Source organism: Procambarus clarkii, chromosome 1, assembly GCF_040958095.1.
Source record: "Procambarus clarkii isolate CNS0578487 chromosome 1, FALCON_Pclarkii_2.0, whole genome shotgun sequence".
NCBI classification, from domain to species: Eukaryota; Metazoa; Arthropoda; class Malacostraca; order Decapoda; family Cambaridae; genus Procambarus; species Procambarus clarkii.
This window is the reverse complement of record NC_091150.1, coordinates 4,831,906-4,859,301: the sequence shown is the minus strand read 5'-3', so window position 1 is coordinate 4,859,301 and position 27,396 is coordinate 4,831,906. Positions and strand designations below refer to the sequence as shown.

The 27,396-nt window shown below is 42.5% G+C and overlaps 2 protein-coding genes across 3 annotated transcripts in view; both read left to right on the top strand.

Annotated features, from left to right (window-relative positions):
- Nucleotides 1-27,396, top strand: part of LOC138349612 (tripartite motif-containing protein 59-like) — a 318,336-nt gene that overhangs the window by 58,559 nt on the left and 232,381 nt on the right. The window lies entirely within an intron of this gene.
- On the top strand, nt 7,245-12,462 carry LOC138356655 (uncharacterized). Its single transcript, XM_069312881.1, has 2 exons — nt 7,245-7,481; nt 12,187-12,462. The coding sequence occupies exons 1-2, from the start codon at nt 7,245-7,247 to the stop codon at nt 12,460-12,462; spliced, it is 513 nt and encodes a 170-aa protein (XP_069168982.1).

Below are 27,396 nucleotides of genomic sequence, written 5' to 3'. Positions count from 1 at the left end.
TGTGCGCCCGGGGTGAGTCAGGCGCGACGGAGGAGGAGTACGAGTTGCCGTGAATTTATTTTCGCGTTATTATATACAATATCTATGGTGTATTTTACACCCATTTTTTTCACTGGTGTGATTCAATATGTTTTCACAAGATGATTTATAAACATTAAACTTGTCAATGTATATTGTATCCACATATTAGTGTCACAAGTATTTGCACAAAAATGTCTTATTTCACAATAAAATATACAATTTCTTATGATTTATTTCTACTATATACACTTATTCTGTATTTACATGTTTTGGCACCAGTCTTGGACATTTAGAAGTCATCAAGACTGTGATACTTGTTGAAACATCGGACATGGCACAGAGCGACCTGACACGCTGTGCACCAAGTCATCACCATTTTTCTTTTCTGCTCCCTCTTGGTTGTTGACCAGCATACTACACACACACGCTGGCCTACTGCACGCTTTCCAGTTGGTGGTAAAAACCTGAGATTGTGTGTCAAAAAGGCATCCCTGTAAGCGAGCCTGGGTGTTGGAGCATGGTACAATACCGGGTTCAGAATGGGCCTCTGTACACCAGGAATTACTTTGCCAAACTTCTGTAGTAATTGTGTTATTACAGTAAAATTGAATGCACGGAAATTACGTTTACCACCTGTTTTGACAAGATACATATTGTAACTGTTAAGCATTGTTACATCATCGAGGTGGAAAAATATTTTCTTGGTCCACTTCACTGTTTTCCGTACACACTCCACTGCCCCCACCATCATATCACATTTATCCACCAAACGCATGTTGATGTTATAGTCCAAGACACAATCTGGCTTCTAGATTATTTCTCTGGTGGTTCTGTTCACCTTGCCACTGTCCAGCATTGTTCCAGCATGAATGGTGGTCAACATGTTCACTTCATGCCTGTCTTTTCACCGCACTGAAAGTATTCCAACTGTTTTTCTGAGCTCGCAATCACCAACCTGCATAGCACCTGGAAACACTGGCATTACCCTTCGTTTTGCCTTCACTGTGCCACACACTCCAGTTCTATTATCAAGCAAGAACCTAGTTAGCAAGGGACTGGTATAATAGTTATGTGTATAATATGTGGCCCTTGTTCATATATGGTGCAAGCAGTGACTTCACAACACTACCTGAGAAGCCATGTTGGTCATTAGCAGGAATGTCTACATTTGTACCCGTATACATTATCATATGTAACACAATTCCTGTTTCACAGTCACAGAGTACAAAGAATTTCAATCCAAATCGGTGGCATTTGGAGGGAATATACTGCTTGAAGGCAAGCCGTCCTTTGAAAAGCACAAGGGATTCGTCAATCACAAGCTTCTGAGCTGGTACGTAGAAATCCCTGTACTTTCCAATAAGTTCATTCAGGACGTGCCTTACCTTTCAAAGCCTATCATCATCATTCCTGTCTTCATCATTTGCAAAGTGAAGACACCTGAGGATTATCGCAAATCGGTCTCGAGACATATATTTGCCAAACATTGGTGTTGGAACAGTATGGTGTTTGCTCCAATAATGGTCGATTACATCTTTGACACAATGTTTCATCAACATACACAGTGCCAAAAACACATACGTTTCACCTGCAGTCGTATCTTTCCATCGCTGCAAACGTGAAAAATCGGATAACTCCTCCTCATCAATGAGATAACTCGCATATTTGTTCGTCTCATGAACAAGGTGTTCCATTAGCGGCTCATCAAAATATGCAGTAAAATAGTCCATTTCAACATATCTGCACCTTTATCAGGGAAAATGTCTGTAATTCCAACATCCGAATTATCAAAAACAGGAATTTGTGGAACAAAATCTGTCCAATCACTCCACACAAAAAAACCGGGTGTCTTTCTAAAGCCAATAGCGGCACCACGGCGAGGAAACCGTGGACCAGGAGCTGAAGCAGGTCTAGGAACAGTAGGGGCAGGCAGGGACGGTGATGGAAAATTCCTCGATGTTGAGAATCTTTGTTCATGTGGTGCCATGCGGTGCCGCATGGCTTGGCCAGCTGTTGCTGACGCGACAAATTGTCGCTTGGCAACACCACACACTCCTCCACTGGCACTAGCGAAACTATTTTCCGATTCTAAGTCACTAAAACCGGAAAATTATTCACCTTCTTCAGAATCGTCACGCAAAACATCAATATCTTGCAAGGGAGCACATGAACTGTGTGGTCTTGCAAGAATTGGGGTCGAGTGAGGGCGAGGAGGCATGGGCAAGATGCTAAGCCTAGCCCTGATGGAGCCAGCATGTTCACACTCGTTGTCGGTCGTATCCACCTCAGAGGGCTGTGTGTAGTCATGATCAAAGTCTGAGTCGTCTATATCAGACTCATCACCATCTGGGAACAAATTACAAGTAATTTCCTCCTCGGTCAGAGGTCGCGAGGAACGTCTCACTGAGCGGGGTCGGTCGTCAGAACTTGATGCGCTCGCCATGGTGTCCGCCGGGTAACTGAGCTCTGTACACGAAGGGGACCCACGCTGGATTTTTTTCCCAGGCGGGGTTTGTTTATGGTCAGTTGAGGTTCACCAATGACTACCCCTATCCCACGCGGGGCGTTTAAATTATAGCGCTAGACACGAAATCATATATAAATGATGTGCACGGTTTCGGTTTTGTCACTGATATCATTTATATATGATATGCGCGGTTTGAGGGTTAAAAAAGAACAACATAATTTATGTGCATCGTCGGAGGCGTCTAAGAATGTGCAAGAAGCAGCACGACCCCACCATGTGGTGTTGACGTTACTCAAACGAGCGTTTGCCATACAGGACGATTTGATCCCAATTGGGTCGTTCGTTACCCAAAATGTTCGCCTTTTGGGGCGATCAGTATGCGAGGTACAACTGTATTATTATTATTATTATTATTTATTCAAAAGATTGTGTACAAAGAACTTAAGAGTATTGTTCAGTTGAAGGGACAGGAGTTACATATACTAATGAAGCCACTATTATGCAAAGCGTTTCGGGCAAAATTATTAATAATATAGAAATTTGTAATTAATGTTGTGTCGGGGTAAAACACTTAATACTATAAGAGAAGTAAGGTAACAAAATGAGAATGTTCAAGGAAAATAAAAAATTAATACAAAGAAGGTGATACTTATAGATGACAAGCATTTATTTATTTATTTATTTATTTATATACAAGAAGGTACATTGAGGGTTAAGAGAGAATATAGAAATGAAGTTGATTTTACATTCTTGTAAAGTCACTAGCACGCATAGCGTTTCAGGCAAGTCCTTAACCCTTCCACTGCTCAGGGATCCTGAGGACATTTACACCCCTGTGCGCAAGAAAAAAAAAATCTAAAAAATTATTTCGTCTTCTTAAAATGTTAATGTGTGTTCCCTGAGCACGGGAAAAATAAAAAAAAATCGTAGGTGACATATTTTGGGCGCAATTGACCGAGGAAGTCTGGCAAAAAGTGGGCGTTGACAGAGCAATCGTCAGAGCCGATCAGCGTCACCCGCGCTGACAGGCAAGAGTTGCCACAAAGATATTATCACTTAATTATTTCTATGTCTCTGATTTTTTTCTTAGTTTTTTGCAGTAATATTATTCAATAGTGTGTATTCTAATATATTTATATATTAAAAGTGGTGAATAATCGCTATTCTCAAAAGTATGGTGTGCATATTAGTGATTCAATTATTATGTTTATAAAACAATAAACAAATAGTTTTGCTGCTATTACACTCTATACACAGGTTATATATAAGTATCTGCATGTTTGGTTCACCATAACGAACCACTAAGTTGGTATTGAGAGTCGAAAAGCAACGAGGAGTGACCGCCACACACCAGCCAGCCACTCGCTGCTACTCCCTCAACAACGCCTCACTCGCCCACTTTTTCCTCCCACCATCCTGTTTTATGTTTTATTCAAAATATTCAGACGTTATATATAAGAATCAACATGTTTTGTTCACCACAACTGTACAACTAAGCTGATATAGTTAGTTCAGGCACTAAGAGTCGTCACTACACACACACAGTCAGCTGGCGGCTCCCTCACTCATTCAAGGTCACATGTACTAAACTTTCTCCCCCAACAATACCATTTGTGGTGTTATTACACTATATACAGATGTTATATATAAGTATGTATATATTTTGTTCACCACAACTGTACAGCTAAGCTGATATAGTTAGTTCAGGTACTAGGAGTCGTCGCTATACACACAGTCAGCTCCCTCACTCATTCAAGGTCACATGCACTAAACTTTCTCCCCCAACAATACTGTTTGCAGTGTTATTACCCCATATACACATATTATATATAAGTATCTACATGTTGTATGCACTGTAGCTGTACACCTAAGCTTGTAGAGTGCCCAAAAAGCATAGTGGCCACCCTCTTAACAGCTAGACAAATCATGCAGATGACGTCACCTCCGTCACCCAAATGGCTCCTCCTAGCATAATAATTTTGCTGTTATTACACTAATACACACACATTATATATAAGTATCTACATTTGTGTTCACCATAGAGAACCACTGAGCTGGTATGGTGAATGCAGACAATAACAGGTGGCCACGCAGTCAGTAAACGATGCTATCTCCCTCCATCTCTCAGCATCACTCGTCCCAAGGCGCTAATTATTACATCAGTCTTGCTATTATCACAACCCTGGTTATTTATATCACAGTCAGGGGTCATCTGTAATATTGTCATCGCTAAATAATAGCAATTATATATTTATTTTGACATTTTTTGGCGATGCTGTGGTCACAAGCTGAACAGCAATGCTGTTCGCTCATGCTGCGTACGCCAGCCTTGGTTGCTCCAACAGTACTGTGCGTCTCACACCTGAGAATATTGCCCAAGATTTTTTTTTTTAATGGCGTCTGTTTACAAGAGCCCTGAGGAAGCTAATGTGAACCCCGTGTAGCTGCGGGCCATTTGAATCGGGCCTGGCACCCTATGTCGTATATGTACGCCATGCGCACCGTGGGACATATTACTCATGGCGTATATATACGCCATGCGCAGTTTAAAGGTTAATTAAACTAACAAATAATTTTAAGTAGATAATTTACAGTAAAATTGACAAAAAATGTGTACAGGTACTTTACAGCTTTACTTTACAGGTACAGAGTACTATATAGTCTGAGTACAGGCATAGATTATTGCATTATGGGGTCAGTAGTTTTAGCAACAGTACAGTAGTTTATTTACATTAATTACAGAATGGAAATACAAGGTGTAATTTAGAACTGCCCCTCATAACATTTTCTTGGAACGTATCAGAACATAGAATAACATACTATAATTTAAGATTAATGGGGCCAATACTTACAAATAACCAAGATCATGAAGGACATGAGTAAACACTTTGTCAAAGAAATGCATGAAATTAGATGACATTAAATGTAGAAATTTAATGAGTAATACAGTGTGTCCTCACTTGAGCGAACTACAGTATATGGGGCGTAGCCGATTCATTCCAGTGTGGAATTCATTGCATCCATCCAGTCCCAGCAACCCCCTTCCCCCCCAAAAAAAAATACAATTTCATTAACCCTTTAATTGCGCAACACATCATATGATGTGTTGAGTGACTTGCAGTAACTTGCGCTCCACATCATATGATGTATTGGAGTACCGCACAAGATTTGAAAGGCCCGCGGGGTAGAGGGGGCCCCCATACGCTACCCAGGAGCTATAGTAAACAGCCGCCATTTTGTTAAAAATCCAGCTCACGCTACCATCGCGTGAGAGGCAGCAGCCACCATGGCCGATGCAGCAGCACATGGCCAAACGCTTCCCGGGCGCACACCACGCAATTACTCACCCAAGAGCAAATAACCAGTGAATTATTTTCTGATGGTAAGGAAAGGGATTTTGATGACTCTGACATTGATAAAGACTACACACACAATTGACCGATGATGATAGCGCGGGCAGTGAAAATGAGATACAGCCGCCTCCCATGGCAAGGCCTATACACTCACCCATGCCACCTTGCCCAGTGTTTACTCCAATTCACCCTCGACCACACAGTTCCTGTGCTTATTTAGAGTCTGAGGATATTTTCGGTGACGAGTCAGAGGAAGGCGACTCTTTCTGGTTTTAGTGAAGTGGAATCAGAACATAGTGTTACCGAGCCTGGTGCCAGTACCAGTGGTGTTACTGGGCGAGATTTTGTCGCGTCAGCAGCGTTTCGGCCAGCCAAGCGCCACCGCATGGAACAACATGAGGCACCAAGAGCCTCATGTTCACGTGCTTCCACCTCACATGCACGCAGCGGCCATACTGTGTGTAGATGGGCTTCAGCTCCTAGTCTACAGTGTGCATCGCTTCCTCGCCGTCATGCCCCTGTTGCGTCTCGCAGGACACCAGGCGTACTAGTGTGGAGTGATGGTGCTGGTTTTATTCCTCGAATTTCTGCCTTTGACAATAAAGACGTTGGGATTACAGAGCTTTTCCCTGATAATGGTGATGATATGAGTGAATGTGATTATTTTACCGCATTCTATGATGAGCCGCTCATGGAATATATTGTACACCAAACCAACCTTCATGCGGCTCATATTCATTAGAAAAGAGATAACAGAATTTTCACGCTTGCGACGTTGGAAAAACACCAATATAGGTGAAATGTAAGTGTTTCTTGCAATATGTATGTTGATGAAACACTGTGTCAAACACGCTATCACAGATTACTGGAGCAAAGATCTGACTATTCCAACACCTTTCTTCGGGAAATATATGTCCAGAGACAGATTTCAGATACTCCTCAGGTGTGTGCATTTTGCAACTAATGAGGACCGGACTGAGGAGGATAGACTTTGGCGAGTGAGGCACTATATGAATGAGGTAATTGGAAAATTCAGAGATTTTTACGTACCAGCACAGAAGCTGGTGATTGACGAATCCCTTATACTATTCAAAGGACGTGTTTCATTCAAACAGTATATTCCCTCAAAACGAAACAGATTAGGCTTGAAATTCTTTGTACTGTGTGACTGTGAAACAGGATACGTGTTACACATGATTCTGTATTCAGCTAGCAATGTAGACATTCTCGGTAACGACGAACATGGTTTCTCGGGTAGTGTGGTAAAGTCACTGATGGCACCATGGATGAACAAGGGCCACATTCTATACACGGATAATTACTATACAAGCCCATTGCTAGCTAGGTTCTTGATTGAAAATAGAACCGGGTTGGTTGGCACAGTAAAGGCACGAAGAAGGTTAATGCCAGTGTTTGACGGTGGATTTGTAGTTGGTGAGTGCCAACTACGGAAATGTGATCAAATTCTCTCGGTACGGTGGAAAGACAAGAGAGAAGTGAACCTGCTGACAACCATTCATGAGGGTACAATGGTGAACAGTGACAAGGTGCACCGTGTATCAAAAGAACCAGTATATAAGCCAGATTGTGTTCTTGACTACAATATCAACATCCGTTTGATTGATAAGGCTGACATGATGGTTAGCACTATCGAGTGTGTGTGGAAAACATTGAAATGGACGAAAAGAGTATCTTACCATCTTTTTGACATGAGCATGTTGAACTGCTATAATATGTATCTGGTGAAAACTGGACATAAACCTAGTTTCCGTGCATTTGCTTTTACACTTGCAACACAGTTATTAGCAAAGTTTGGTAAAGATGTCCCTGGCATACAAAGACCAATCATGAACCCAGTGTTGCAGCATGCTGCAACACCCAGGCTCGCTCACATAGATGCCTTTCAGCAACACAGACTGAAAAATTTGCCACCAGCTGGAAAGCATGCAATTGGCCAACGTGAATGCCTAGTATGTAAAACAACAAAAAGGAGAGAACAGAAACGTAAAATGGTGCAAACATGGTGTGAAGCGTGTGCAGTTCCATTGTGTGCTGTCGACTGCTTCAACGACTACCACTCACTCCAAGAATTCTAAATGTGCAATAATAGTGCGAAAACCTGTATATAGTGCGTGCTTGTGTGTACATATAATAATGAACATTGTGATTACATAATATAATGGTGTAATGGAAAACAATTGTGTGTGCATGTGTATACTCGATGTATGCAACATTTATTGACAATGACGGTGATGTAACATTATGTGCAACACAATTAGTGACTAATATTGCAAATAAAATAGGCCTAGGCACTGTAAATAATGACGCGAAAATAAATTCGTGGCAACTCTCGCTGCTTGAAGACCGTGCGCGACGCCTCCGGGACGCACCGTGCATGAGTGAACATGCAAATAGTGATGTCGTCACCCATCTTGTCGGCTCAATTACGTCGCTGGTAAGTACAATTGATTTTTTTTATATTTTTCTCGTGGTCAGGGAACATGACTTAACAGGTTAGGTAGAAAAATTTTTTTTTTTTTGGTATGCGCCTGTGGGTGACACATCCTAAATAGTCCGGAGCCACACAAGGGTTAATACATATGCCAGTACACATTTGCCTTATGAAAAATTTAAATAACAAAGAACTTGTATTGCAATGAAATAATTTGATATTGCACATTACAGTATTATACTTACCTTCCAAGTTGAGTTGTGTAATAGAAACTTTGTTAGTCTCAACATCCTGAGAGTACCACACATATGATATGAATATAAATTGTTTAAAGAACAGTAACTTTAATAACAAATGTACATTATTCACTACAACATAAAGTACAGACCTACCTTGAGGTTACCTTGCGGTGCTTCCAGGGCTTAGCATCCCCGCGGCTCGGTCGTCGACCAGGCCTCCTGGTTTCCGGACTGATCAACCAGGCTGTTGGACGTGGCTGCTCGCAGCCTGATGTATGAGTCACAGCCTGGTTGATCAGGTATCCTTTGGAGGTGCTTATCCAGTTCTCTCTTGAACAGTGTGAGGGGTCTGCCAGTTATGCCCCTTATGTGTAGTGGAAGCGTGTTGAACAGTCTCGGGCTTCTGATGTTGATAGAGTTCTCTCTCAGAGTACCTGTTGCACCTCTGTTTTTCAACGGGGGTATTCTGCACATCCTGCCATGTCTTCTGGTCTCATATGATGTTATTTCTGTGTGCAGGTTTAGGACCAGCCCCTCAATTATTTTCCACGTATAGATTATTATGTATCTCTCCCGCCTGCGCTCAAGGGAATACAGATTTAGGCTCTTTAGTCGGTCCCAGTAGTTTAAATGTTTTACTGAGTGGATTCTAGCAGTAAAGGCACGCTCTCCAGGTCAGCAATTTCTCCAGTTTTGAAAGGGGCTGTCATTGTGCAGCAGTACATATGATGTACTCTAGAGAGCACAAGCGTTTTGAAAAGTATCATCATCGGTACAACATCTCTAGTGTGAAAAGTTCTTGTTATCCAACCTGTCATTTTTCTTGCAGTTGTGATGGCTACTTTATTGTGTTCTTTAAAGGTAAGGTCTTCCGACATGAATACACCCAGATCCTTTATATTGCCTTTTCGTTCTATGTTACGATTTGCCTGAGTTTTGTATGTGGTTTCTGTTTTTATATTTTCATTTTTTCCGTAGCGCATGAGCTGGAACTTATCTTCGTTAAACACCATATTATTTTCTGTAGCCCATAGAAAGACCTGATCTACATCTGATTGGAGGTTTGCCGTGTCCTTTATGTTGCCTACTCTCATGAAGATCCTAGTGTCATCTGCAAAGGATGATACAGTGCTATAGGTTGTGTTCTTGTCTATGTCTGATATGAGGATGAGAAAAAGTACTGGAGCAAGCACAGTACCCTGGGGGACTGAGCTCTTCACGGTTGATGGGCTGGATTTTATTTTGTTGACTATTACACATTGGGTTCTGTTAGTCAGGAAATTGTAGATCCATCTGCCTATTTTTCCGGTAATTCCTTTTGAGCGCATTTTATGTGCAATAACACCAAGGTCACATTTATCAAAATCGTTTGCGAAATCTGTGTAAATTACATCAGCGTTTTGTTTGTCTTCCATAGCATCTAATGCCATATCATAGTGGTCCAGCAACTGCGACAGGCAAGAGCGCCCTGTTCTGAAACCATGTTGTCCGGGGTTATGGAGATGCTGTGATTCCATGTATTTTGTGATCTTACTTCTTAGCACTCTCTCAAAAATTTTTATGATGTGCGATTTTAGTGCTATCGGTCTGTAATTTTTTGCCTCTGCCTTATTTCCTCCTTTATGAAGTGGTGCTATCTCTGCTGTTTTTTGTATATCAGGGATAATGCCAGTATCTAGGCCTTGTCTCCACAGAATGTGAGGGGCCTGCGATAGTGTTTTTTTACAGTTCTTGATGAATATGGAGTTCCAAGAATCCGGGCCTGGTGCAGAGTGCATAGGCATACTGTTTATGGCTTCTTCGAAATCCAGTGGGGATAGGGTGATGTCTGATATATGATTTGATGTTGGTATCATATCCATGAAAAATTCTTTGGGTTATCAATCTTTAGTGTGTTTAGTGGCTCGCTGAAAACAGAGTCGTACTGCTTCCTCAGTAACTCGCTCATTTCTTTGTTGTCATCGGTGAAAGTTCCATCTCCCTTTCGCAGGGGCCCGATACTAGATGTGGTTTTTGATCTTGATTTTGCATAGGAGAAAAAATATTTTGGATTTCTCTCTATTTCACTGAAGGCCTTTTGCTCTCTTTGCCTCTCCTGGGTTTTGTATGATTCTTGTAGCTTGAGTTCAATTGTTTCTATTTCTCTACCTAACCTTCTTCACCGTTCTTGAGATAGGGTGCGACTCTCAAGTTGTTCGGCGATTCGCTTTCTTTGCCTATATAGGGAACGACGTTCCTGTTCCAATCTGCATCTCTTTCTCTCTTTTCTTAGGGGTATGCGGTTTGAACATATTTCTAGTGCTACTGAGCTTATTTTTTCCAGGCTCTGGTTCAGGTTTGCATTTTCTAGCTGTTCTTCCCAGTTTATTTCTGTGAAGTCCTGGTTTATTTGCTCCCAGTTTATCTGTTTATTATTGAAGTTGAATTTACTGAAATCTCCTCCACCGGGAATCTGGACTGGTTTTGAAGGTCTATTCCCCATGGTTGTCATAACTTCAATTAAGTTGTGATCTGAGTAACAGGTATTTGTAATCATTATGTTCCTGATCAATTCATCATTATTAGTGAAAATGAGGTCCAGCATTTTCTCCTTCTTAGTTGGTTCTACTATTTGCTGGTTTAAGGCAAACCTGTTGCACATCTTTAGCAGGTCATTTGCATGTGCCTGCTCATTTAGGCTACTTCCTGGTATTCTTTCTGATATTACTGTATTAGCCAGGTGCTTCCATTTTAGGTGCCATAAATTGAAGTCCCTAAGCAGGATGATGTTCGGGGCTGGATTTGTGAGGTTATCCAAGCAGTGTTCTATTTTCATTAGTTGGTCTTTAAACTGCTGAGGGTTTGCCTCCGGTGACTTATATACAAGGACAATAACTACATTTAGGATCTCTGTTTTGATTATCAGCACCTCCACCATATCATTTGAGGTGTTTAGCAGCTCAGTACAGATGAGTGTGTCTTTGATGTAGAGGCTGACCCCCACCCTGAAGCCGGTGTTTCCTATCACATCTGAAAAGATTGTACTCTGAGATCCATATTTCACCATCATGGAAGTCCTTTGTGTGAGTTTCCGTTAGGGCTGCAAACACTGCATTTGCCTCATGAAGGAGACCATCTATAAAATGAACTTTGTTGGATTTGCGTGTTTTTATACCCTGTTGTTGGCAAATATAAATGATGTTATCGTGTTAGTGGAAGTGCTGGATGCCTTACTTGTTGTTAATATCTGAGGCTATGGTAAGGTCACTGTGTTTGCGTCCTCTCTAGCATTTGACCGAGTTGGTGGTAGAGTCTGGTCATTTTTAGCCATTTTTCTTCTCCTCCTCTTTGCTAAAAAATTATCCCGGTCGATGGAGTAGTAGCTGTTTTCATAGTGGCGGTCTGTCGGTTTTATTCGCCTGGTACCTCTTATATGAAAAGCTGGACATTCAGCATTGAAGCACTCTTTCCTGTCCAAAGAGTTCTTGCAAATTTCTGGGTGAAATAATTCACAGCTTTTGGTACATTTACCTGTATTGAGGAGGTTTCTGCACTTAGTAGGGTGATCGTACTTACATGTTCCATTTGTTCTTCCCGATATCCCATGTTTACAGGCAGCCCATTTGTAAAACCAACAGACTTTAGGGCCTTGTTTTGTTTGTTTCCCTTTACCAGGGACCGCACTCTGCTGTGACGTCCCCGACACTGTGCTCTGCTCCAGGGCCTGTGACACCATGCTCTGCTCCGGTGCCATCGCCACCGCGCTCTGCTCCGGTGCCCGCGACACCGCACTTTGCTCCGGTGCCATCGACACTGCGCTCTGCTCAGGCGTCCCCGACTCCATGCTCTGCTCAGGTGTCCCCGACTCCGCGCTCTGCTCAGGCGTCCCCGACTGCACTCTGCTCTGGCGCCGCTGCCACCGAGCTCTGTGCCGCATCTGGTTGTACCTAAGTGTAGTTACAGGATAAGAGCTACGCTCGTGGTGTCTCGTCTTCCCAGTACTCTGTCATAAAACGCTTTGAGACTACTGACGGTCTTGGCCTCCACCACCTTCTCACCTAACTTGTTTCAACTGTCTACCACTCTGCGAAAGTGAATTTTCTTATATTTCTTCGGCATCTGTGTTTAGCTAGTTTAAATCTATGACCTCTTGTTCTTAAAGTTCCAGGTCTCAGGAAATCTTCCCTATCGATTTTATCAATTCCTGTTACTATTTTGTATGTAGTGATCATATCTCCTCATTTTCTTGTCTTCTAGTTTTGGCATACAGTGCTTCCTCAGTCTAACGAACCCCGCTCTATCGAATTCCCGGAAGAGCCGAACAAATTGAATTCGGTACCAAATGTTCAGTGGAACATACAAATGTTCGATTAAGTGAGGAATGTTCGTCCAAGCAGTCACCGAGGCCGAGCGTCGGAGCTGGCTGTCATCAACTATGATTCGCCAGAGTGTAAACAGTTATGTAGTGTTTTATTATCCTTACCCATTGTTTCTAGGAAGAAATGGTGATAAAAATGGTGATAAAATGGTGTCAGGGGGGCATTGGTGAGAGAGTTGTTGTCAGGAGGCAAGTGGTGTCAGTAGAGGCAACACGTGACTGGCGCCTCCATGCTCCCCCGCCCCCCACCCTCCTTCCTGCACCTGACCACAGAGACCACCCACTACCTCACTCTCCTCTCGTCAGATGCCAAGAGTCAATTTAATGATAATTATCGCATTATCTACACTGAAAATAGCCTTTTTATTAGAAAAATGTCATATAGGAGCAATAATAATGGTGAAAATTGTGATATATACAGTACATATTTTAAACAGTTTGAACACATTTCCTTTTCACAGAATTTCTAATACAATTGGGGTGTAGATAACAGCTGGCATTGTGTGGCCGGCCGGTCGCTCCCTGAGCCATTGGGGGGGATGGGTGGGAGGGGGGGGTTTGTTTCCTGGATTCCTCCCTCCCTCCTCTAACAGCCTACATACTGTACTAATAACTATTTAGAATAAATTTTGAGGAGGCCAATAAAACAAGCACAGGTCGTGTGAATGTTAGGCCTTGGTGAGGTGGCTGGCATCATTTGTGGCGGTGTCAGGGGAGGCAGGCGGTGTCAGGGGAGGCAGGCGGTGTCAGGGGAGGCAGGCGGTGTCAGGGGAGGCAGGTGGTGTCAGGGGAGGCAGGTGGGGTCAGGGGAGGCAGGTGGTGTCAGGGGAGGCAGGTGGTGTCAGGGGAGGCAGGTGGTGTCAGGGGAGGCAAGTGGTGTCAGGAGAGGCAGGTGGTGTCAGGGGAGGCAAGCGGTGTCATGGGAGGCAGGCGGTGTCAGGGGAGGCAGGTGGTGTCAGGGGAGGCAGGTGGGGTCAGGGGAGGCAGGTGGTGTCAGGGGAGGCAGGTGGGGTCAGGGGAGGCAGGTGGTGTCAGGGGAGGCAGGTGGTGTCAGGGGAGGCAGGTGGTGTCAGGAGGGGCAGGTGGTGTCAGGGAAGGCAAGCGGTGTCAGGGGAGGCAGGCGGTGTCAGGGGAGGCAGGCGGTGTCAGGGGAGGCAGGCGGTGTCAGGGGAGGCAGGCGGGGTTAGGGGAGGCAGGCGGGGTCAGGGGAGGCAGGCGGGGTCAGGGGAGGCAGGCGGGGTCAGGGGAGGCAGGCGGGGTCAGGGGAGGCAGGCGGGGTCAGGGGAGGCAGGCGGGGTCAGGGGAGGCAGGCGGGGTCAGGGGAGGCTGGCGGGGTCAGGGGAGGCAGGCAGGGTCAGGGGAGGCAGGTGGGGTCAGGGGAGGCAGGTGGGGTCAGGGGAGGCACGTGGGGGTCAGGGGAGGCAGGTAGGGTCAGTGGTGGAAGGTGGTGTCAGTGGTGGAAGGTGGTGTCAGGGGAGGCAGGTGGTGTCAGGGGAGGCAGGTGGGGTCAGGGGAGGCAGGTGGGGGTCAGGGGAGGCACGTGGGGGTCAGGGGAGGCAGGTGGGGTCAGTGGTGGAAGGTGTTGTCAGGGGAGGTGGAAGTGGAGAGAGAAGGGTGCTCACCATGCATGGCTGCCAAACCTCTCATTCATTCTCTATTATAAATCTCAATCTTAGCTGTAAAATATTTATGCCAAAATATGTTGTATTAATATACATTATTAATCATTAACATGTTTTATTGTTTCCCGTAGAAAACAACAGCTGACTTGGCATTGTGGTGTGTATGGCCGGGTACCTGGGGGGTGAGGGGGGGGGGGTCCTGGAGGTGTGAGGGGAGACCTGTCAACCCATCATTTTTTTTTTGTCGGGCGAGTTGAGACGCTTCCAAGCCTGCTGCTTCAATACACCCCATGGATGGTGTGGGTGGGGTGGTGTGGGTGGTTGTGGGTGGGTTGGTGTGGTGGGTGGTGGTGTGGGGGATGGTGTAGGTGGTGGGTGGGTTGTGTGGGGGATGGTGTAGGTGGTGGGTGAGTGGTGTGGTTGGGTGTGGGGGGATGATGTGGGTGGTGTGGGGAATGATGTGGGGTGTGTGGGTGGTGGTGTGGGGTGTGTGGGGGATAGTGTGGGTGGTGTGGGGGATAGTGTGGGTGGTGTGGGGGATGGTGTGGGTGGTGTGGGGGATAGTGTGGGTGGTGTGGGGGATGGTGTGGGGGATGGTGTGGGTGGTGTGGGGGATAGTGTGGGTGGTGTGGGGGATGGTGTGGGTGGTGTGGGGGGTGGTGAGGGTGGTGTGGGGGATGGTATGGGTGGTGTGGGGGATAGTGTGGGTGGTGTGGGGGATGGTGTGGTGGGTGGTGTGGAGGATGGTGTGGGGATGGTGTGGGTGGTGTGGGGGATGGTATGGGTGGTGTGGGGATGGTATGGGTGGTGTGGAGGATGGTGTGGGTGGTGTGGAGGATGGTGTGGGTGGTGTGGAGGATGGTGTGGGCGGTGTGGAGGATGGTGTGGGCGGTGTGGAGGATGGTGTGGGTGGTGTGGAGGATGGTGTGGGTGGTGTGGAGGATGGTGTGGGTGGTGTGGAGGATGGTGTGGGTGGTGTGGAGGATGGTGTGGGTGGTGTGGAGGATGGTGTGGGTGGTGTGGGGGATGGTGTGGGTGGTGTGGAGGATGGTGTGAGTGGGGTGGGGGATGGTGATTCTCGAATCTCGGATTATTATTGACACCAAAAGAGCATGAAAGATATTATAATGAAGCACCACACAACAAAGAAACAAACTAATGTGTCCTGGCATATGTTTAAAAAAAAAAAATTAAGAAGGTTGTTGGGGCCGGACGGATGGAACGAATTCTGCACCGGAACGAATCGGCTTCGCCCCATATGGTTCTTTCAAGTGAGGACACACTGTATTTAATGCCTCTAACCTCTCCTCGTAACTCTTGCCCTTCAGTTCTGGGAGCCACTTAGTAGCATGTCTTTGCACCTTTTCCAGTTTGTTGATGTGCTTCTTAAGATATGGGCACCACACAACCGCTGCATATTCTAGCTTTGGCCTAACAAAAGTTGTGAACAATTTCTTTAGTATATCGCCATCCATGTATTTAAAAGCAATTCTGAAGTTAGAAAGCGTGGCATAGGCTCCTCGCACAATATTCTTTATGTGGTCCTCAGGTGATAGTTTTCTATCTAGAACCACCCCTAGATCGTTTTCTTTATCAGAATTCTTTAAAGATTTCTCACATAATATATAGGTTGTGTGGGGTCTATTTTCTCCTATTCCACATTCCATAACATGGCATTTATTAACATTAAATTCCATTTGCCAAGTGGTGCTCCATATACTTATTTTGTCCAGGTCATCTTGAAGGGCATGACAATCATCTAAGTTTCTTATCCTTCCTATTATCTTAGCATCATCAGCAAACATGTTCATATAATTCTGAATACCAACTGGTAGATCATTTATGTAGACAATAAACATCACTGGTGCAAGAACTGAGCCCTTGTGACATTTCTCCAGTCCGATACATTGCCTCTGATTACTGCCCTCATTTTTCTTTCAGTCAGAAAATTTTTCATCCATGTTAAAAGCTTACCTGTCACCCCTCCAACATTTTCCGGATTCCAGAACAACCTCTTATGTGGAACTCTGTCGAAAGCCTTTTTTAGGTCCAGATAGATGCAGTCAACCCTACCATCTCTTTCCTGTAATATCTCTGTGGCTCGATCATAGAAACTGAGTAAATTCGATACACAGGATCTTCCAGATCGAAAACCATACTGTCTGTCTGATATTATATCATTTCTCTCCAGGTGTTCTACCCATTTAGTTTTGATTAGTTTTTCCAATACTTTCACTATTACACTTGTCAATGATACAGGTCTATAATTGAGGGGGTCTTCCCTGCTACCACTTTTGTAGATTGGAACTATGTTAGCCTGTTTCCACACGTCTGCTACGATTCCTGTACACAGGGATGCCTGAAAGATCAGGTGAAGTGGAATGCTGAGCTCAGATGCACATTCTCTCAGAACCCATTGTGAAACTCCATCTGGGCCAGCTGCTTTGTTCTTACTGAGCTCCTTTAGCATATTTTTCACTTCATCTCTAGACACCTCTATCTGCTCTATGTTGTTCTCTGGAATTCTTATTGTGTCTGGTTCTCTGAAGATTTCATTTTATACAAACACACTTTGGAACTTTTCATTTAATGTTTCACACATTTCCTTTTCATTTTCCGTGAATCTGTTTCCCATTTTCAACCTCTGGATATTATCCTTTACCTGCAATTTGTTGTTCATGAATTTGTAGAATAGGCCCGGTTCTGTTTTACATTTATCCACTATCCCTTTTTCAAAATTTCTTTCTGCCTCTCTCCTTACTGCCGTATTGTTATTTCTCGCATCTTTGTATCGCTGGTATGTTTGGGGGTTTGGCCTCTTCTTACACTGATTCCATTTTTGTGTCTTTTGGTCTCTGGCCCTCTCACAATTTCTGTTGAACCAATCCTGTTTTCTGGCCCTGCATCTCTGTTTTGGTATGAATGTTTATGTGCCTTCCTCGCATATTTTTAAAAATTTGGCATACATTTCATTTACTTCCCTGCCTAGAAACAAGTCTGTCCAATTACACTCATTAAAAAAATTTCGAAGTTCCCCATAGTGACCTCTCCTTAAATCTAGTTTTTCAACTGTTTCAATGTCCCCATTTTCTTCTAGATGATATCTTAAAGCATAATCAATGTCTAACAGGACGTGATCACTCTTTCCCGTCATGTACAGTTTGTTTGAAGACATCAGAAATTGCTATGCAGGCATTTATTAGTGATTCTCTGTTTTTGGCGGGAGTTTTATCCAGGATTTCCATCATCTTCAAAAGAGTTACATCATCCTTTTTGCAGAGCCAGTACACAGAGTGGTCACTGGGACCATTTCTCCTTGAATTATTAGTCATGTTGGCACATTTTTTGTGTGTGGCTGCTGAACAGAGTTGGCATTGAAAGCTCTGTTGGTAATCTACCTTCATGTTGCATTCTATGCACGTTTTTATCAAAGACATTTTTGTTGAACACTTCTGTAATTACCTAAGTGTAGTTACAGGATGAGAGCTACGCTCGTGGTGTCCCGTCTTCCCAGCACTCTTTGTCATATAACGCTTTGAAATTACTGACGGTCTTGGCCTCCACCACCTTCTCACTTAACTTGTTCCAACCGTCTACCACTCTATTTGCGAAGGTGAATTTTCTTATATTTCTTCGGCATCTGTGTTTAGCTAGTTTAAATCTATGACCTCTTGTTCTTGAAGTTCCAGGTCTCAGGAAGTCTTCCCTGTCGATTTTGTCAATTCCTGTTACTATTTTGTATGTAGTGATCATATCACCTCTTTTTCTTCTGTCTTCTAGTTTTGGCATATTTAATGCTTCTAACCTCTCCTCGTAGCTCTTGCCCTTCAGTTCTGGGAGCCACTTAGTAGCATGTCTTTGCACCTTTTCCAGTTTGTTGATGTGCTTCTTAAGATATGGGCACCACACAACAGCTGCATATTCTAGCTTTGGCCTAACAAAAGTCATGAACAATTTCTTAGTATATCACCATCCATGTATTTAAATGCAATTCTGAAGTTAGAAAGCATAGCATAGGCTCCTTGCACAATATTCTTTATGTGGTCCTCAGGTGATAGTTTTCTATCTAGAACCACTCCTAGATCTCTTTCTTTATCAGAATTCTTTAAAGATTTCTCACATAATATATAGGTTGTGTGGGGTCTATGTTCTCCTATTCCACATTCCATAACATGACATTTATTAACATTAAATTCCATTTGCCAAGTGGTGCTCCATATACTTATTTTGTCCAGGTCTTTTTGAAGGGCATGACAGTCATCTAAATTTCTTATCCTTCCTATTATCTTAGCATCATCAGCAAACATGTTCATATAATTCTGTATACCAACTGGTAGATCATTTATGTACACAATAAACATCACTGGTGCAAGAACTGAACCCTGTGGTACTCCACTTGTGACATTTCTCCATTCTGATACATTGCCTCTGATTACTGCCCTCATTTTTCTATCAGTCAGAAAATTTTTCATCCATGATAGAAGCTTACCTGTCACCCCTCCAATATTTTCCAGTTTCCAGAACAACCTCTCATGTGGAACTCTGTCGAAAGCCTTTTTTAGGTCCAGATAGATGCAGTCAACCCAACCATCTCTTTCCTGTAATATCTCTGTGGCTCGATCATAGAAACTGAGTAAATTCGATACACAGGATCTTCCAGATCGAAAACCATACTGTCTGTCTGATATTATATCATTTCTCTCTAGGTGTTCTACCCATTTAGTTTTGATTAGTTTTTCCAATACTTTCACTATTACACTTGTCAATGATACAGGTCTATAATTGAGGGGGTCTTCCCTGCTGCCACTTTTGTAGATTGGAACTATGTTAGCCTGTTTCCACCCGTCTGCTACGATTCCTGTACACAGGGATGCCTGAAAGATCAGGTGAAGTGGAATGCTGAGCTCAGATGCACATTCTCTCAGAACCCATGGTGAAACGCCATCTGGGCCAGCTGCTTTGTTCTTACCGAGCTCCTTGAGCATTTTTTCCACTTCGTCTCTAGACACCTCTATGTGTTCTATGTTGTTCTCTGGAATTCTTATTGTATCTGGTTCCCTAAAGATTTCATTTTGTACAAACACACTTTGGAACTTTTCGTTTAGTGTTTCACACATTTCCTTTTCATCTTCCGTGAATCTATTTCCCATTTTCAACCTCTGAATATTATCCTTTACCTGCAATTTGTTGTTTATGAATTTATAGAATAGACCTGGTTCTGTTTTACATTTGTCCGCAATCCCTTTTTCAAAATTTCTTTCTGCCTCTCTCCTCACTGCCGTGTAGTTGTTTCTCGCATCTTTGTATCGCTGGTATGTTTGGGGGTTCGGCCTCTTCCTGTATTGATTCCATTTTTGTGTCTTTCGGTCTCTAGCCCTCTCGCAATTTTTATTGAACCAATCCTGTTTCCTAGTTCTGCATCTCTGTTTTGGTATAAATTTTTTTGTGCCTTTATCATATATTTCACAAAACTTGCCATACATCTCATTCACTTCCTTGCCTAGCATCAAGTCTGTCCAATTATACTCACTAAAAAAATTTCTAAGGTCACCATAATGTCCTCTCCTGAAGTCTGGTTTTTCAACTGCTTCAACCTCCTTATTTTCTTCCAGCTTATAACGCATTGCATACTTTATTCCCAAAAAGACATGGTCACTTTTACCCAAGGGAGGAAGGTACTGAATGTCAAATATCTCTTCCTCCTTCCTGGTAAATATCAAATCTAGCATGGAGGGAACGTCCCCTTCCCTCATCCTCGTAGCTTGTTTAACATGTTGATACAAGAATGTTTCCAGGATGAGGTCTACAAATTTACAGGTCCAAAAATCTTCTGTTTTAGCTTCATATGCTTCCCAGTCTATGGATTTCAAGTTGAAGTCACCGACTATCAACAGTCGTGATCTATCGTTATCCGCTCTCGCTATAATCTCTCTCATTATTGTTATAAGACCTTCACGTTTACTATCTAGCTCCTCCTTTGACCATGTGCTGCTTGGCGGTGGACTATATGCATTTATCATCATTAGTTTATCATCCTCATAGCAGATCTCTAGTGCTATTATGTCAACTTCTTGTGGATTGGCAGTCATTATTTCCTTCACCTTTAGGTGTTCTTTTACCAGCACAGCAACGCCACCGCCTTTCCTAATTTTTCTGTCCCGTCTCCAAATTGAGTAGCCCCTTGGGAATATGACCTCATTTAAAATTACATCTTCAAGTTTTGTCTCCGTGAGTGCAACAATGTCTGGTGTCTGCAGCTGTATTACATCACTTAACTCCAGTATCTTCGATCTCACTCCATCTTTGTTGGTGTATGCAATCTTCAGGAACTTGTTCCCCCTCTCCTTATTCTTCACTCCCCCTCTCTCTATTGATTTTGTTGGTTTGCCTTTATGTACCACTTTACTGGTTTGCCTACCCCTATCACTTTGTAGAAAAAAGAATTTATTTCTTCTTCATTCCTGCTCTCATTTAAATGTTTTGCCTCGGCGAGGTTCAGTTTCAGCTTCTCTCTATCTTCTTTTGAAAGATCTCGTCTTAATGACCACCCTTTCCCATCCTCATCCCTTTGCAATTTTCTAGCATTCCTTAGTACTTCTTCCATCTGTTTGGCACCGTTTAGGGTGATCCTCAAAGGTCGATCTTTCCCTTTTACGTACCTGCCTATTCTCCTGTAGTCGCACACATTCTCTCTGTTTGTAAGACCTTCCACGAGGCCAACAATTTTATCTACTACTTTAGCTTCTTCTACAGCTCTTTCTGACCTAGATGTTATCGCCTTTTCTTTGCAGCCAAAAATGATCAGGGACTTACTCCGATCAACTGTGTTTTGCACCAACTTCGGGTTAGATGCCAATTCTTTCCTCACTTCTAGCCTAATGTTTGTTTTATCTTGGTTGCTGCAGTGTTTGACTTCCTTTACTGCTTCTGTTCAGTGGTGGTGGTGCTTACAAGGTGGGGTGTTGACCGTGGGGTGTTTACCAACTTGAGACAGGCCTGGAGAAGGCTGTATGGACGGGCAGTGTTGCTACCACGTGTCGCACTCGTAATTTGTTTTGTTCACTTGTTAGATTACATTACTTGCATTTTCCCACTAGTTATTTTACAGTAGTTAGTTTACAGTAGAGGCGTCTAGTTTCTGTGTCTGGTCACTAGTTACCTAGGTACATTACACAATTTGGAAGAATACACACACAGTGGGTACTTGGGGTGGGCCTACCTCCAAATGGCCCTTGTTTACATACACACGATGGACTTATTTTGTGTATAATTTGTTCACTTGATATTAAGATATGTTATCTTAATTTTTTTTTATATAATAGACACAGGTTTTGCATAGAGAGCTTAGCACTATGGGCACTGATTTCTTGATGTTTCAATATCGACGGATGTGATTTATTGAACAAATCCACAAGGGCAGTGTAGAGGATTCGAACCTGCGTCTGGGAGCATCCCAGACACTGCCTTAATCGACTGAGCTACAACAGGGTTAAAAAATCCTCGTCACTGCCCGTGTGGATTTGTTCATTTGATGCATCACGTTAGTGTGATCTCTGTGTGTGATGTGATTTATTGACGACTTGGCAACTATTGCCTAAGGACTCCTGGCACCACGTGAGCAGGCGTTTACTACACACGAATTTCACTTATTTTTCCTTGAACACAAATGGTCGGATGGTAATTACTATGATATATTGTTTAATATGTTGAGACACACTTTAAAAGTTATCTGACTGTGTTTAGTTCCTGTATCACTGAAATATCCCTAGATATATATTGTTTTCCGCGGAGCTCGGATAGCGTGGCCCTTTCCCTCTCACACCCAGACCCACCAACCTATACCACTAGAATCACACTACTGCAGTACACGTATGTCACTTAAACTACACTTGGTACATTTAATGTCATTAGAACTGTGCAGTACAGCTTAATTGGCACTCCCAGGTAAGTTATGGCTAGTGCTGGGTGCTGGTCCAGTTGCCTGGACATCCTCAGAAGGTGTGTCCTTGCTAGTGCTAGATGCTGGTCCAGTTGCCTGGGCATCCTCAGAAGGTGAGTCCTTGCTAGTGCTGGGTGCTGGTCCAGTTGCCTGGGCGTCCTCAGAAGGTGTGTCCTGGCTAGTGCTGGATGCTGGTCCTGTAGGCTCACTGTGAAATCATACCAAAAACTTTTGAATCTTAGTTTGTTTCTTTGTTGTGAGCTTCATTATAATATCTTTCATGTCCTTTAGGTACATGTAACTGTCAGCTGTTCATTATCAGTTACAGCAACCAAATCAAGCAGATCATTAGCCTTTTGCAATGATGCAACATATGGAATAGGTAACACACTATCATATTCCTCTTCCACATCCTCATCATTATTATCAGTAACACACTGGATAATCTCATCATCAGTTAATTCACCATAACTTGGATCATCAGCATCATTATCTAACCACTCATTCACATTAGAAAGTTGCAAATCTTCCTCACTTGCATCTCTAAATGTCTCAAATTGCATTATCAAACTCCTCAAAATCATAGTCATCTTTGTCTTCATTCTAATCAGGTACAGGACTCAGAATTTTATTCCATGCATTCTTTAACCCCTTAACTGCATTGCCTCCAAATATGACACCCCTGCAGTGCGCAGGAAATAAATTCTCTGGAAAAAATTCTTTTTTCTTTTTAAAGTGTCAGAAACCCTTTCCTCAGTATGGGTATGTAGAAAAAAAATCTAAATTGTACTTTGGCTGCTATGGGGTCCGTAAGTTGGGGCGTGACGTCATCATTCCCTGTTCGCCCATGACGTATGCTCCCAGGGTCAGTATGGCGCTCGGCGCGGGATGCGCGAGTTGCCGCGAATATATTTTCGTTCATTTTTTGCGCACAGTTCCAAATACATTTTATTTGTTTTTACGTGCTAATCCTATGTATAGTGAACACGTACACTATATTATGGCAGTAAAACATCCGTACTGTCCGAAGACACTGTGTTACGTGCATGACACTTGTGTACACATATGCAGCACATATTTACTATGTATCATGCTAATTTATGTATATATAAAATCTATTTACACACTATACACTGTCATACACTATATACATTCACCATCAACACATTTAATTGACTTAAATTAATAGGGTATTAAAAATATCAACATAAGACAGAACACGAAACAATGGGTATAAATTGGATAAGTTTAGATTTAGGAAAGACTTGGGTAAATACTGGTTCAGTAACAGGGTTGTTGATTTGTGAAACCAATTGCCGCGTAACGTGGTGGAGGTGGGGTCCCTTGATTGTTTCAAGCGCGGGTTGGACAAGTATATGAGTGGGATTGAAAAACATAAATTAATAAATGAGTCGCAACATGGTTTTACAAATGGCCGTTCATGTTTAACAAATTTGCTAACTTTTTATTCCAGCATAGTTGAGGCAGTTGATAGTGGTAAGGATTGTGATGTTGTGTACCTTGACTTTAGCAAAGCTTTTGATACAGTGCCACATGAAAGACTAATAAAAAAAATAGAAGATTGATTGATTGATAAAGATTAAGCCACCCAAGAGGTGGCACGGGCATGAATAGCCCGTAAGTGCTACAATTTTTTTTTTTTTTCTCAGTATTCTGAGGTTGCATTTAACCATCAAGCTGTTATCGTGGGGGAGGATACTGCTTCACAGTCTTTATGAGGGTGTCCAGCTGCTAGACACCTTTGTTGACCAGGAGAGTGGCTGTGTTGATGGCTTCAGGGTGGCCACTGCATGATTCAGGAACTCTTAAATCTCTTCTAAGGTCATTGGTTGCTTCATATTCCAGAAGATAGTGAAGTAATGGCTTTTCTGTGACAGTTTGGCAGAAGATGCACTCTCTCTGTCGGGGTTCACCAATCTCCCAGTTGCATCTGTAAAAAAAAAAATAAAAAAAAAAAAATAAATAGAAGCTCATGGTATTGGGGGTGCCATATTAAGTTGGATTAGGGCATGGCTATTCCAAAGGAAACAGAGAATTAGTATAAATGGGGTTAAGTCAGAGTGGGAGAATGTTGTTAGTGGAGTACCTCAGGGCTCTGTCCTGGGACCTCTGTTGTTTATAATATATATAAGAACATAAGAACATAAGAACAAAGGTAACTGCAGAAGGCCTATTGGCCCATACGAGGCAGCTCCTATTCTATAACCACCCAATCCCACTCATATACTTGTCCAACCCGCGCTTGAAACAATCGAGGGACCCCACCTCCACCACGTTACGCGGCAATTGGTTCCACAAATCTACAACCCTGTTACTGAACCAGTATTTACCCAAGTCTTTCCTAAATCTAAACTTATCCAATTTATACCCATTGTTTCGTGTTCTGTCCTGTGTTGATACTTTTAATACCCTATTAATATCCCCCTTGTTATGTCCATTCACCCACTTGTAAACCTCTATCATGTCGCCCCTAACTCTTCGCCTTTCCAGTGAATGCAACTTTAGCTTTGTTAATCTTTCTTCATATGAAAGATTTCTAATTTGGGGAATTAACTTAGTCATCCTACGCTGGACACGTTCAAGTGAATTTATATCCATTCTATAATATGGCGACCAAAACTGAACTGCATAATCTAAATGGGGCCTAACTAGAGCAAGATATAGCTTGAGAACCACACCAGGTGTCTTGTTACTAACGCTGCGATTAATAAATCCAAGTGTCCGATTTGCCTTATTACGAACATTTATGCATTGATCCTTTTGTTTTAAATTCTTACTAATCATAACTCCCAGATCCCTTTCGCAATCCGACTTCGCAATCACAACACCATCTAGCTCGTATCTTGTAACTCTATCATCATTACCTAACCTCAGAACTTTACATTTATCAGCATTAAACTGCATCTGCCAATCCTTTGACCATTTCAAAACCCTATCTAGATCAACTTGAAGTGATAGTGAGTCCTCCTCCGAATTAATTTCCCTACCGATTTTCGTATCATCGGCAAATTTGCAAATGTTGCTACTCAAACCTGAATCTAAATCATTTATATATATTATAAACAACAGAGGTCCCAGGACAGAGCCTTGAGGCACTCCACTTACAACATTTTCCCACTCTGACTTGATTCCATTTATACTAACTCTCTGTTTCCTTTGGTATAGCCATGCCCTAATCCAGCTTAATATAGCACCCCCAATACCATGAGACCCTATTTTTTTAATCAGTCTTTCATGTGGCACTGTATCAAAAGCTTTGCTAAAGTCAAGGTATACAACATCGCAATCCTTACCACTATCAACTGCCTCAACAATGCTAGAATAAAAAGATAACAAATTTGTTAAACATGAACGGCCATTTATAAAACCATGTTGCGACTCAATTATTAATTTATGTTTTTCAAGATGAAGACGAATTTTATTTGCTATTATAGATTCGAGTAACTTTCCCACAATAGACGTTAGGCTAATTGGTCGATAGTTAGACGCAAGTGATCTATCTCCTTTCTTAAAAACTGGTATCACATTAGCAACTTTCCAAAACTCTGGCACTCTGCCTGACTCTATTGATTTATTAAATATGGTTGACAGTGGGTCACAAAGCTCCTCTTTGCATTCTTTAAGCACCCTAGCAAACACTTCATCCGGCCCTGGGGATTTGTTTGGTTTGAGTTTTACTATTTGTTTAAGAACATCCTCCCTGGTAACTGCTAAACTCGTCAACCTGTCCTCGTCCCCACCCACATAGACTTGTTCGGCTGAAGGCATATTGTTAAGTTCCTCTTTAGTAAATACAGATACAAAATATTTATTAAAAATACTACTCACATCTTCATCACTATCTGTTATTTGACCTGTCTCAGTTTTTAATGGACCTATCCTTTCCCTAGTCTTAGTACGATATAACTGAAAAAACCCTTTAGGATTTGTCTTTGCTTGCCCTGCTATGCGAACTTCATAGTTTCTTTTTGCTTTCCTTATCTCTTTTTTAACATTTCTAACCAGTTGTACGAATTCCTGTTCTAAAGTGACCTCCCCATTTTTAATCCTTTTGTACCAAGCTCTCTTTTTACCTATAAGGTTCTTCAAATTCTTTGTTATCCACTTTGGGTCATTAGTATACGATCTATTCAATTTGTATGGTATACTACGTTCCTGTGCTTTGTTTAGAATATTCTTAAATAAGTTATATATTGAATCCACATCGAAATCCCCATTTAAGTCACCTATCGCTGGGTTCATGTCTCGCTCCAAGACCGGCCCACACCCCATACCCAAGCCTTTCCAATCAATTTGACCCAAAAAATTTCTTAGGCTATTAAAATCAGCTTTTCGAAAATCTGGCACTTTAACAGAATTTTCTCCTACTGGTCTATTCCATTCTATGCTAAATCTGATTTCTTTGTGATCACTGCTCCCTAGCTCACTCCCTATTTCGATGTCATTAATTTGCGTTTCCCTGTTAGTTAACACTAAATCTAAAATATTATTTTCCCGTGTTGGTTCCTTAATGTGTTGCGTAAGAAAGCAATCGTCAATTAATTCTAGAAAATCTTCTGCTTCACTATTCCCTGTTTTGTTCAACCAGTTTATTCCGCTAAAATTAAAGTCACCCATGACATAAATACTGTTAGATCTAGATGCTCTAGATATTTCATCCCATAGATGCTTTGCTTCCATTCTGTCTAAATTTGGTGGCCTATATATTACTCCTATTATAATATTATTAGCTTTTTCGTTTAATTCAATCCAAATAGTTTCTGTGTGTGGCTCTGTTTTGATTCCCTCTTTGAGACTACATTTCAAATTGTCCCTAACATATATGGCTACTCCACCTCCTCGTCTAATATATCTATCTGTGTGAAATAGTTTAAATCCATATATTTGATATTCAGCTAATAGTTCTCTATTTTCTACATTCATCC

Bases quoted from the DNA above. Each gene is read 5' to 3' on its own strand.
- LOC138356655 (XM_069312881.1), top strand. From the start codon at position 7,245: ATGCCAGTGTTTGACGGTGGATTTGTAGTTGGTGAGTGCCAACTACGG. The intron at 7,482-12,186 runs GTTAGCACTATC...TCCCTTTACCAG, and splicing joins TTGATAAGGCTGACATGATG to GGACCGCACTCTGCTGTGAC.